The sequence below is a fragment of the Equus przewalskii genome, chromosome 15 (genome assembly GCF_037783145.1).
Source record: "Equus przewalskii isolate Varuska chromosome 15, EquPr2, whole genome shotgun sequence".
In the NCBI taxonomy this organism is placed as follows: Eukaryota; Metazoa; Chordata; class Mammalia; order Perissodactyla; family Equidae; genus Equus; species Equus przewalskii.
In genome coordinates, this window is record NC_091845.1 from 32,716,627 (window position 1) to 32,729,485 (window position 12,859).

Below are 12,859 nucleotides of genomic sequence, written 5' to 3' on the forward strand. Positions count from 1 at the left end.
AGTTATAAATACATTTATTGTATTTTCATAACTATTGACCTTGAATGGTAGGATGAGGATGCCAAGTTGGGAAATTTAGCATTGCTGTATTGATTTATAGAAAACAAACACAGAACAACTTTATTCTTTGAGAGGATTACTGAGTACTTGGGCGGAGTGGGGGAAAACCCTTGAATTGACAAAATCATTGTTATAAAATTCTTAAAGCTTCTTATTGAAGCATAACATACCGGCAGAAAAGGGCACAGATCATAATTGTACAGCGTGATGGAGTTTTGCAAACTGAATGCACCTGTGCGAGCAGCACCCAGATTAAGGAACAGAACCTTGCCAGCACTCCAGTGGCCCCTTCGTGTCCTCTGCCAGCCACTGCTCCCCCTACAACTGCCACCCTGACAGCTAACGGCTTTGGGTAGTTTTCTTGGTTCTGACCTTTCTGCAGACAGACTTGTCCAGCAAGCACTCCTGTCTAGCTCAGCATCATCTTGTGAGAGTCATCCTTGTTGTTGCATGTAGCTTTAGATCATCGTTCTCATTGCTGTGAACTACTGCTGTTTATTTCATTCATTCTACTGTTGATGAGCATTTGGGTTGCTTCTGGTTTAGGGCTTGAGGTAGGCCAAATAATGGCCCCCCAAAAGATAGCCATGACCTAATCCCTGGTCCTGGGGGTACCATTCACTGATAATACCTGTGACTATGTTACCTTACATGGCAAAGGGACTTTGTAGATATGATTAAGTTAAGGATCTCAACACGGGGAGATGATCCTGAATTATCTGGATGGGCCCGATGTCGTCACAAGGATCCTTATAAGAGGGATGCAGGAGGATCTGGTTCAGAGAATGAGATGTGCCGAGGGAAGCAGAGGTGAGAGAAGAGAGAGATTTGAAGGTGCTACATTGCTAGCTCTGAAATGGAGGAAGGGGCCATGGGCCGAGGAATGCAAGTGGCCTCTAGAAGCTGGAAAAGGCAAGGAAATGGATTCTCTCCCAGAGCCTCCAGAAGCAATGCAGCCCTGCTGGCCCATTTAGACCTGTTTCTGACCTCCAGAACTCTAAGATGATAAATTTGTATGGTTTTAGGCCATAAATTTGTGGTAATTTGTTACAACAGCAGTAGGAAATTAATACAGGGTTGTTATGCATAGTACTACTGAGAACATTCTAGAAAATGTCTCTTGGTGCACATATGTTCCTAGGAGCAAATGCCAGTTGAGTAGCTGTTGCCACAGGCTTCCAGGGTGGTTGGACCAATTTTGTGCTTCCACCAACAGCAGGATGTGAGCGTTCTTGTTGCTTTACACCCTCACCAACACTTGGTGCTTCCTGAGAGGAAGTACTTTTCTATGAAGAATTAGCAGGATTTGACATGCAGTGGACACTTTGCAGGAGGTTGATGCTCAGCGAATGCTGGTCGGTGCTGATCCAGCCAGCTGAGGAGAGGAATGAGGAAGTGGCGGTGTCAGAGTTTCCAGCTGGGGAGAGTTAAAATTCTTCTTCCATGGAAGTGACTGGAGTGGGAAATGTGATTAACTTTAGATTAACATAAAACTTTCTGGCTGAAGAGTTAGACCAGCACTTATCTTCGTAACTTTCTGAGTAACCCAGGCGACTGGTGGGGATGGTGTGCCGTTCGGCCAGCTCCTCGGAGTTAGAAAAGGGCCCTCACCCAAGTGCTGTGACCTGAAGCCCGTCGCAGCCTCTCTGGCTCTGGTTTTGCTGTCTGTAAGCTGGGTGTGATCCTGCCTTCCTGCGGGGCTGTGGGTGGATGAGAGGCTCTGTGTGAGAGCTGCCAGGTCACAGCCCACAGATAGGAGGTGCTGAGTCAGCCGTGGTTTGGTCATTACCGACACTAGTATTAAGCATAAATTCCTTTTACAGAAGTTGGAAATCCCGGGTTTGGAGTGGTTAGGGGGTGGAGTGGCTGCCTTGAGAGGGGTCTGAGAATAGCACCCACTTGGTTGTCATCCAGGGCGGGTGAGGGCAGGCTCGTGGTCCACCCCTTTAGGGCTTCGTAGAGACACTGTCTCCCCACAGCCCTGAAACTGCTTTTGAAACCAAGTTCATTCACTGAACCCTTACTGAGCTTTGCCATGCATATTACAATACAATGGTTAAGAACACAGACTCCCAGAACAAACGCCTGGTTCAAGTCTCAGCTTTACCATCTGCTGTCTGTACGGCCTTTGGCAAATCTTTGTGCCCAGTTGCCTGATTCATATGGTGAGGCAGTATTGGCCTCCTAGGGCTGTCGTGAGAATTCGCTGAGATAATCTTTCTCCATGCCTGGCCCTTGGGCATGCCTCAGTGCTGGGGTACAGAGACGGGTGCCCCAAATCCCTTCCTCTAGCCACAGGCTGGAGGGCAATGGTTTACTGATGGCTGTCTGCAGAATACCTTCAATACCAGGAGGGAAAATCCTAAAGCCCTGACCTGGAATCAGCTGGTGGACCCTTGGAGGGCAGGCTCTGACCTCTCACAGCTGTTCAGGAAGTGTGGCTTTGAGGAGAGTCCTGCTGTTGGTATCATTTTGGGGTGTAGGTGTCAGATCCCCTTGAGTAGTTACTGTGCGGCACTAGAGCTCCGTATGCCGAGTAAATCTGGTTTCTAGGCTGAGGTGCAGTGGGCTGAGCTGTTCGCAGCTGCAGAAGCAACCCTAGAGTGGGCTTCTTGCTTTCTCCCCTCTCCCTCTATGGTGGGGATGCAGTGGCACCTCTGGGACTCTGAGCTCAAGTCCCGCTACCCTTCCATCTCCCCTCCTTCCAGGATCCACATCTTCCCTCTTGCCTTTTCTGGGCCCCTCCATAACGCACATACCTCAGCTGATGAAGTTAAGCTCTGATGGAAGCCAGAGCAGTGGCCCCAGACGGGGATCCAGATGCTAAAAATATCTCTTTGCAAGTTAAAAGAGCAGTAGCGTTGGGGGATGTGGCTGGGGATTCTCCCCAACACTGACTCTGGCCAACACCTTGTGGGGCAGGGGTCCCGGATGTCTGGTCCTGCTCACCTGGATCTGAGAGTTTATCTAAATGGTGCTTTGATCTGGGAGGAAGGCCAGACCCGTGGTGGAGCAGATGGAGGAGGATGAGTGGGAGATTCGGCCAAGAAGGCCTGTGATGATCAACAGTCAAGCAGCTGATATAGCAGACCTGAGCCGTAAAGACAGCACCAGCAAGGCAGATCACGGACACTAAAATTACCCTGAACCCTCTTTTCCCAGAAGACGCCAGGCTGGAGACCAACACACCATCCCCTCGATGTGGTCTACACAAACAGTTCTTCTAGCACTGAAACTGATGGCTGTTTCTTTGGTTGACACCAAGTGAAGTAGCTGGTTTGTGTTTGGAGTCATGCTATAGAAAGACAATCTATCTTTTAATGCTAAAACCACCCCCCGAGTGATGAGGAATACAGTACCCAAGACTGAAGTGGGAACCTCAGAGTCATATCTCAGACTCACACTGGGGCAAATGCTCAGGGAGTGGAATGGGGGGCGGAATCCTCCACCCATCAGAATATTCTCTCTCTAGTGCTATCTCTCTGTCTCTATCCCTTTGTCTCTCTCTTAGTCTCTGTCTCTCCTAAGCACATAGTCTTGAATCCTTAAACCTGGGTATCACATCCATTAGCATGGCATTTTACCATTCCAAGTAGTCATTTTGTGAAGTGAAGCTCACAGCTCATACTTGGGGATCCCAGGGTTCCTAATTCTGTGCCTGGTGCCCTCTTCTTGAGAGTTTTCACATGAGAAGCTATTACATGCTTGTTAACATTTCTTTATTCATCAAACACTGATTGAGTACCTACTTGAAATTGCATGCACTTTTACCAAGATTGGACATAAAAGAGTTTGGCCTCACCTGTCTCTATAGACACAGCATGTCTCAAACTCTGAATAACCAAACCCACCCTCAGAAGGGCCCCAATGAGAATATTTAATCATAGTGCCAAAAGGGATGAGAATTAACTAGCCATAAAAATAGGACCCAATAAAAACAGTAACTTAAAGAACAAAGACATTTTTCTCTAAGGCAGTAGTTCCAAGGCAAGAGAGTGGCCATGTTCCATGCAGTCAGTTGCAGGCCCAGGTTCCTTCTATCTTGTTGCTCTGTTACTTCCAAGTGTGTTGTCATCATCTGCATGGTCGGAGCTGAGTTCCAGCCAATGGGAACCAGTAGAAAAGTGGACAAGGCATGCCCATGTCTTAAGACCTAGATGGAGAAGAGGCACATATTACTTCCTTTCATATTCCATTGTAAACTCAGATACCTGGCTGCACCTAACTGCAAGGATGCCTAGGAAATGTGGTCCCTGATAAAACTTGAGTTACTATGGAAAAAGAGGAGAATGGATTTTGATGAACACTGTGTAGCCTTTGACATATTCCCCTTGTATGTATTTAATGCAGCTTTTTGTGTGTTTATAACATAAATGCACCCAGTTTCTATATATTGGTTGTTTTACTTTTTCAGAAAGAAGACTTGGGTCTGCCACACTGTGTCTATGGACAGTTCCACAGTAATGAATCAGTGTGTCTTCCGAGAAATGGAAGAAAACAAGGAAAGGTAAAAATATCTTTAAAAATGAAAATTAAAAAAATTTTTATATGCAGCAATGAAATGCAGTGCGAGACTTCCTCTAAGTCTGTATAAGTCATCAGAGGCCATCAAGAATTTGGAGATAGCAAAATTTCATGTGTCCCCTTTTCATGTCTCTAATTTCTGACACCAGAGGAGGGATACCTTTGTTAAGTATGAGGGAATTTTTCTAAAACTTAGAAGGAAGAGTTGGTGTAAATAGAACGAGTATGGTACAGAATTACACTCATGTGTTGCTTGACAGCAGGGATACATTCTGAGAAGTGTGTTAGATGATTTTTATCATAAAATTTAATAATATGTCTTAAAATGTTCTCAAGACAGTACACGTGAATCTACCTTGTTTTTATAGTGCCACAAAGTGAATAGTGTATCCATGGTATGAGAATCCCACTGTTTATCCCGCTGTTTTCCTGTTGGTGGTGGTGTTTTCCTTTTAGGTGGGTTCTGTGTTTTGCCCTTACGACAGTGCTGTGCTGTGCTTTCTGGCATATGCCTCCCGAGCACACAGGCAGGTAGTTCTCTTAGGTGGTTACTGAGGAGTGGAGTTGTTGGGCCGTCCTGTGTATGCATTTAAGATCTTAATAAATATTGCTGAGTTGTTCTCTAAAGACCGCTTGTCAACAGTGTACTGGGTTTCCTGTTTTCCCGCCTCCTGCTGCACCTCAGCTCTTCATGCTTTTTCGTTTTCACCAGTCTGTTGGGTGAACAATGGTATCTCTCCGTGGTTGTAATTTCCGTCCCCATCTCTTTACCCTGGGAAGTTCATCTTCTCAGGTCTCTCTGTTACTTGTTTTTATCTCCCAGCAGCCTCGGCGAGCCTCTGTCCTCACAGGGACTCGGTGACCTATCATGAGGCCCAGGGCATCTGGGCAGCCTTGGTCCTTCCCAGGAGCGGACACCACTTCCTTTTCTCTTCTGGAAAGTATCTAGAAGCTCCTCTAGGAGAGTTCATCACAGGATGACCTGCTTCTCCTTTGATCCCCAAGGTGGTTTTGAAGAGCCTTCGGTTGGATTTCCCTACTTTGTTCGGGTGGCTTCATCCACCACCGCCACCATCATCAGGAGCCACAATTTGAGTCTTTACCATGTTTCAGGCTCTGTGTGGATCACGTGGTTTACTTATCTTATTTAATTCTCCAGTGGTCCTATAAGGTAGGGAGTTGTGTTGTTACCCCATTATGGCCATTAGGTGATATTAGGACAAAAATTCATTTAAAACCAACCCAAACAGCAAAAACTCTCACACTGTGGAGCCCGAGCTCCTTCCCATTGCTCCACTTGGAGTGACCAACAGTCCCACGCTTGCCAAGTGGTGAGTTCTCCCTGTGGACATAGCTCTGGAGCCATCACGCCCATGTTTGCGGTTGCCTTAAGCACACTCAATTGTTGTTCCACATCCGTGGTCTTCCCAGAGGAGAATGTAGGAGTTGGGAAAGGTGGCTTTGGATTTTGTCCCCATCCAGCATATGAACACGGGCTCTTGCCTATCCCCAGCCCCTGTGTTCTGGTGTACAGCGGGGGTGGCGGCCTCACCTGCGTTCATCCAAAGCGCTTCTCCGGAAAGGGGTTTTCCTGGGTGAGCATATTTATCACAGGGAGTAAATATACTTTATGAGGATAAACATGCCCCCTGAACTGTGGCAGGAGAGGACGTTCTTTACTTGTGCCCGATAGACCTGATCAGTCACCCTACCCTGAAATGCTTAACTTTAGATCTCGTTCTAAAAGCAGGCAGAGTGCAATTTCAAAGGCCTTCCTGAGCCCCCTGTCCCCCCCATTATCTTTTAGAGACATAAAAACCTTAGGGCTGGAAGAGATCCTAGGCTCACGGCATCATTTCTTGCTTCTTCCTCATTACAGTTGTAAGCAGGCAGGCCTAGAGTGATGACATGACGGTCCGAGTTCACACAGAGACAAGCCTTGGTCTCAGGTCTCTGGGGTCTGGTTCTGGCTCTTTGCACAACCTCACAGCTACCTCTCATGTGATTAACAGGACACTGATCAGCACTTCTAAAAACTGAGCTTATTAGCAGATAATGCCTTGAGGGAAACTAGGCCATTGATCAATCAATGGATATATTTGTTCAGTGGGCATTTATTGAATACTACTGTGTGTATCAGAGACAAAAAGATGGGTAAGATATGAATTCTTAGGGAATTCAGAGTCTTGGTGAGGGGGTAGGCAGTTGCACACACCATGAGCAGTTGTTAAGTGGAAAAATTTAATTCTTCATTGGTCAACGGGGGGCTAATAAGGATATCTCCTGCACTGGATTGTTGGGGCATGTCCTGAGTTAATCAGAGTCAAGCACCTGGTATACGTAGAGTAAGCACCCAATAAAGGCAGCTGTTTGCACTTTTTGTTTGTTTGTTTGTTTTTATACCTATGTAGAGTGAGGAACCTAGGAAGATTTTTCTATCAGGAGCTTGATAGGGCCTGAACTGTGTTTTAGAAATGATAATTGGTTGACACAATTTCTCATTCTATATGCATTTATCTTTTTAGTGTCTGCCTCACCTACTGGACTTGCACTCCATGAGGCCAGGTCTTGTCTGTTTTGTTCATTGTCATTTACCCAATTCACAAGAACACAGGATTTCTAGAAGATTAAGCCCCAAGGGAGTGTCATTTTGTGTTGCCATCAGTGACTGTGGGGAGATAATATTGCTTCTCTGTGCCCCAGTTTCCTCAGCTGTGCAACAATGGAGTTACCACGTGGAATTTCTGATGCTCAAAGAGGAGAATTTTAGGGCCAGCCCCGGTGGCCTAGTGGTTAAGTTTGGTGTACCCCACTTTGGCAACCTGGGTTCGGTTGGTTCTTGGGTGCTACCTACCCCACTCGTTAGTTGCCCTGCTGTGGCCCACATACAAAATAGAGGAAGACTGGCAATAGATGTTAGCTCAGGGTGAATCTTCTTCGCCAAAAAAAAAAAGAGGAGAATTTTAAGGGGAAAAGTCCTTACCCTTCATGTAAATCCTTCCTATAAGTGGACTTGTGGTGAAATAGGTAGATGGTTAGGACCCAGCTCATGCTGGAGAAATGGAAAGATTTAAATTTATTCATTCATTCACTTGGTCAGTCAGTCAGTCAACACCCATCATTGCTCAGCAGCCCTAATAAGCACTTTAGGAAAATGCTCAAATAAGAGATTAGGCTTTCATTGCAGGGCCTTTCACTCTCAGATTGTACAAATATGTGTCTCTCTTATGAAAATAAAGATCTTCTCTGGCTCACTCATTTTTTCCAGTATGTTTTGAGCACCTCCTTTGTGCTGGCTCCACTAGACTTTTCTGTCCTGAAAGGTCTGGCCTTATCTGGCAGTGACTCCTCACATCTGGCCCAGGGCCCAGCACACAGTAGGCTCTCAGCCTGTGAGCAGCTGTGGTGAACTGAGTTGGCTAAGAAACAGAGTAATTTTTAGATGGCAATGGGGGGCCGCATCCCCAGCCGAGAGTTGCCTCAGAGTCGTGTTCCATTTTCCTGCTCTGCGGGTAGGCTGATTTGAACCTGCTCGACAGCCCTCATTTTTAGATGAGTTAGTTTAACTGCTTGTTAGTTGTTCTCTTCTTGATCTGCTTATCAGCTTCTATCTCATCCTTAGGCGGGAGCTGTTTTGGTCGCTGATTTTTATTAGCTCTTTGTTCACTGCTGAAAGGGCTGTGTGGAGCCTGCTCCACTTCCTCCACCTCCAGAAGGTCAGCTGCTGACCTTGAGAAGCTGGAAACCCAATGAAAGGGAGAGTGTAACCTCACCTGACCTGAGGATCTCGCCTTAACTCTTGGACACGCCAGCCCTGTGACCTTGGGCAAGGCTCTTCACTTCTCCAAGGTGTCTTCTTGGAGATCTAGTCAGCGTTTCCCCCAGTCTGCTCCTTAGAACATGATTTCCTCCAAACACCAGTAGGCATTGCAGGGGAAACATGGGGCCTGTCACCAAACTTGTTTGGGCATTGCTGGCTTAAGCTCACTTAAATGTGGCCTTTCTCACGGGGCCCAACAGAGTCTATAAGGGGTCAGTGTGCATGGACGGTTCTCTCTCTTGAGAGTAGAGTGTGCAGCCCCCCATGACTGCTGTTACACATGGGGGCATGCTGGACCGCGAGATCTTGAAGCTTCGTCCCGATGCCTCAGTAATGTGCCTAGGACAGAAAGGCAAAGTAACCAAAGCCACAGACGTTGGATTTTGAATGGTTTAGGATTTTTCTTCATTAGGGATTTTAAAATATTATTGTAGGCAAAAAACGGAAGATGTCTTGCACTCCCTGTCATAAGCTTACTGGTGAGTGAGTTGAGAACATTGGGAGGGTCGGGTATCTTTATAAAGGTTTTATTCAGGCAGAAACTCTCCTGTGCAAAGAGCTAGACTGCAAATTGGAAACCCGCTGTGCAAATTCTGCCCTCTCCTCCTCCTGGCTATATGACCCGGGGTATGTCTCTTTACTTCTCTCTCAGATTCCTCATTGGCTTAAAAGGAAGGGGTTGGTTGATTGATGAGTTTCCTTTCAATCCCGAAAGTTTAGGTATATTGTTTAAAACAACTGTAAGCCCCATGAGGGCAGATGGAGTCTGTGTGTCGTCTCCTCATTGATTCCTCAGGGTAGTGCCTGGGATGTAATAGTCACTCATTAAACATTTGTGGAATGAATGTGAAAATAGAATAGGCTCCTTATTACATTCATTGGCATAACCCCATAGACAGCTTATTATTAATTTATTATTAAAGTAATTTAATGAGCGCACATGATCTTATTTGAGACACATAAGACCCCATGGGGGAGGTGATCTTATTTATGGAAGAGGAACTGAGACTGAGAGGCGAAGGGCTATGCTGTGGTTCTGTAGTGAGGGATGGAAGGGCCGAGACCCAGACCCAGTCTCCTGAACCTCGAGTTCTGCTTCGTTGTGGATTTTTCACCAAACTGAGTCTTTACCTGCCCTTGTACTGGCCGAAGGCATTAATTAGGACAGCATCTTGGAAGATATGCTGTGAAGCCACTGGAAAAGCCCTTTAGTTCTCCAGTGAGCCCGGCTAACCCTCTACACAGCAAATTATAATAATATCTGCCAATTCTGGGCACCTTCTGAGGGGCTTTTTGTATCTGTTGGCTCCAGACATCCCAGCAACTGAGCAAAACACACACTGTTTGCCTCCATTTTGCAGATCAGGAAACAGAGTTTTAGGTACCTGCCCCAATGTCACACGTAGTTGTAGGGCTCAGTGTCTTTGAGACTCTCAAGGGAGAAAACCCCTGGGCTTCTTGCCATTCTCCCCCCTTCTCATCTGATGGGGACCCCCCACCTTACCTTCTCCCTGGGGAGCTCAGAGCCACTCTGCAGAATAGGGAGGGGCTGCTGTGGCTGCCCCAGGGGTGGGACTGGGCTTCAGCCGAGATAATCCATCAAGGTGCAGAGAGTGGGCATCCAAGTCTCGTTGGGAGCCCATTAGCATGCTCTAATTCCAGGCAGCCTCCCTCTCGTAGGGTGGCCCAGTGACCAGGGGAACTGCCAGGAGGGTGTTAAGGGAGGTGGTGAAGATCCTGGCCCAGTTGTTGAAGTCCCAGTTTGCCATCTGTGAAGGTGGATAACAGTGGGACTTAGGTCATAAAGTTGATGTGAAGGTTCAGTGTGGTGAGAAGTGCTTAGCTTGGGCACCGGGCAGCTGGCTGACACCCAGCACATGGCATTGGTCTGTTATCAGCTTGTGAATCATTCTCCCACCCACCACAAAACCAAGGAGGAGCTATCAGAACACGTGCCCTCTACTTCCCTGTGATAATCCCTAAGGGATGGTGCTCATTTCGAAAAAGTCGTTCAGCAATCATTTGAGTACCTACCATGTGGTCAGCACTCTGTCAGGGAGCCTGGGGATACAGTCAGATGTGGACCTTGCTTACGGTCTAGAAGGAGAGATGAATACTGCGTCTGTAATAGGAGACAGGAAGGGCTTAAGAGAGGGCCTAGCAGGGTCTGGCACACAGTGCATACTTGGGGAATGTTTAAAAACACTCAAGCTGGAGGGGACTCGAATGGGCACAGTGCTCCAAGGTGGCACCAGGAGACACAAGTCATGGAACCCAGTGAGTAGGGAAAGAGTGTCTTTGAGGGTTTTGTCTCCGGCCTGCACTCATCTGGCGGAGGAAGCTGACCCAACCCCCACCGCGTGGGTGACCATGACACTGAAAGGCAGCCCCTCTCCTGATGCTGAGCCCTCGCGGGGTGGAGACCATGTGCGTCAATCTCCCTCCTGGGGAATCTGATCAAAAATTCCTTCCAGGCAAGAGTGTGTCATACTCTCTGGAGGTAAATGAACCTTTTCACCTCTGAGGGCCAAGAATCAGGCTGGGAGAGCGTGCGAGTCTGGGGGTGGGGGGCCTATGAACCCCTGATTGTTGAAGGGCTCACTGGCCTCACAGAGGTACAGAATTATCAAGATGCGTTTATGACATGCTGGTTTGTCTGGGGTGTTCTGCTAGGGTGTGGATGGGGAGAGCCTTGAGACTTTTGTTCTCTGGATGGGGGAAGAGCGTGGGAACCCGGGTTAAGGTTTTTCCCCAGGATCACTGCTGGGACTTGAGCTGAGCATGGCTTTTGTCCCACCCATGTGCAGTGCTGTGCGTGCTGTGCACAGTCTGAACAGGAGCCAGTGTCTTCTTTAGGGATGGGCGTTGATCGAGGATGGATGTGTGCCAGCACTGTGAGGGGCTCAGGGATGGACTGTGACCAGAACAGGCAGGGCCTGAGAACATCTAACAGGGTGCCTGCCCTGGAGGACTTTGCAGTCCAGCCGAGGTTTTACAAGGGCAGGGAACTAAACAGGAAGCAGAAACGAGGGTGATGGAAAGGAGCCCTGAATGGGCGGGACAGAGGCCTGGGGTCCAGTCTTGGTTTGGGGCTAGGATGAAGGGAAGGCTGAGGGTGAACTGGCTGCTGCGGGGTGGGGGGAGCTCAGCTTTGTGGTGTCTGCCTGTTGCCGTGGTGTAAATGCTCCCACCCTGGCCAATTTCAACCTACGGATGCAAAGTCACCAGGCTGTGTGCCCTCCGCTCTCCCCCGTATGAGCTGGTCTCAGCAGTCCGCTGCCTTAGCGTTAGGATCTGGCCTCTCCTCTGAGTCCGGTTTCCTGATCTCAGAAGTGGGCCTAGACAACGTGGAATTCCTTGGTGAACTGCGGAGCATTGTGTAAATGTAAAATGGTGAAGATTTCTCATATTTCTGAAGTTTTATGAATAACACTGTCTCCTAACTCTTCTACTCAGGATCCTTGATAAAGAGTGGGATGTGATATTCTGATCTGTTTAAAAACTTTTTTTTTTACTGCTTTAAGAAAATCTAATTTTTTTCCTTTGTTTCAAAAAGGAATGGCAAATTACTTGTAGAAACCTGAGAAATTATGAGCACTTGACAGAAGAAAATAGAGATTTCTTTGGTCCTTTGATCATTTTTATTTTTTGAGGAGGATTAGCCCGGAGCTAACATCTGCTGCCAATCCTCCTCTTTTTGCTGAGGAAGATTGGCCCTGAGCTAACATCTGTGCCCTTCTTCATCTACTTTCTATGTGGGATGCCTACCACAGCATGGCTTGCCAGGCGGTACCATGTCCGCACCCGGGATCCAAACCGGTGAACCTCGGGCTGCCTAAGTGGAGCATGGACACTTAACCACTGCGCCACCAGCCCGGCCCCTGATCATTTTTTTTAATTGGATAAGTTTGACATGTAATGTTGTGTAAATTTAAGATGTACAGCACGTTACTTTGATACATTTGTGTATTGTAATATGGTTGCTGTTGTAATGATATGTATCACGCTATATACTTACAGTACAATACTATTGTCCACATTCAATAAGCTGTATGTTAGATCTCTATGGCTTATTTAGTGCTCATTGGATGTGATCTTATTGCTCCTTTAGACCTACCCTCTCTTTTTGCCAGTGAGGAAACTGCCTGCAGAGGCAATGTGCCTGGGTTACACAGTGAGTTAGTAGCAGAGGTGGAATTAGAACCTGGGTGCTCTGTAGCCTTGAAGGACAGCAGTTAACTGGGTGGAGTCAATGCCTAGTTGTCTTTTGGCTAGGTTGTCCTTGTGGTTAGGACTGAGGAGTTTTTCCACCTGTAAATTTGAACAAGTGAGAAAAGTTTTTCACCATTTCCTTGACTTCTCTCTTCCTTTATTTACTGTCCTCTTATCCCCAAGGCACTGTAGTCTTTGTCCCTTTGGCACCTACCATACTCTTAGGATCTTTCCACGGCAACT

At 47.2% G+C, this 12,859-nt stretch overlaps 1 protein-coding gene across 5 annotated transcripts in view; it reads left to right on the top strand.

The window, feature by feature from the left end:
• The window catches only part of ARHGEF3 (Rho guanine nucleotide exchange factor 3), a 285,003-nt gene that overhangs the window by 31,992 nt on the left and 240,152 nt on the right, over positions 1-12,859 (top strand). For all 5 annotated transcript variants that reach the window (XM_070574880.1, XM_070574881.1, XM_070574885.1 and 2 more), the window contains one exon: positions 4,475-4,567. In XM_070574880.1, coding sequence (XP_070430981.1) covers positions 4,475-4,567 — 93 coding nt within the window. The remainder of the gene's footprint in view (positions 1-4,474; positions 4,568-12,859) is intronic.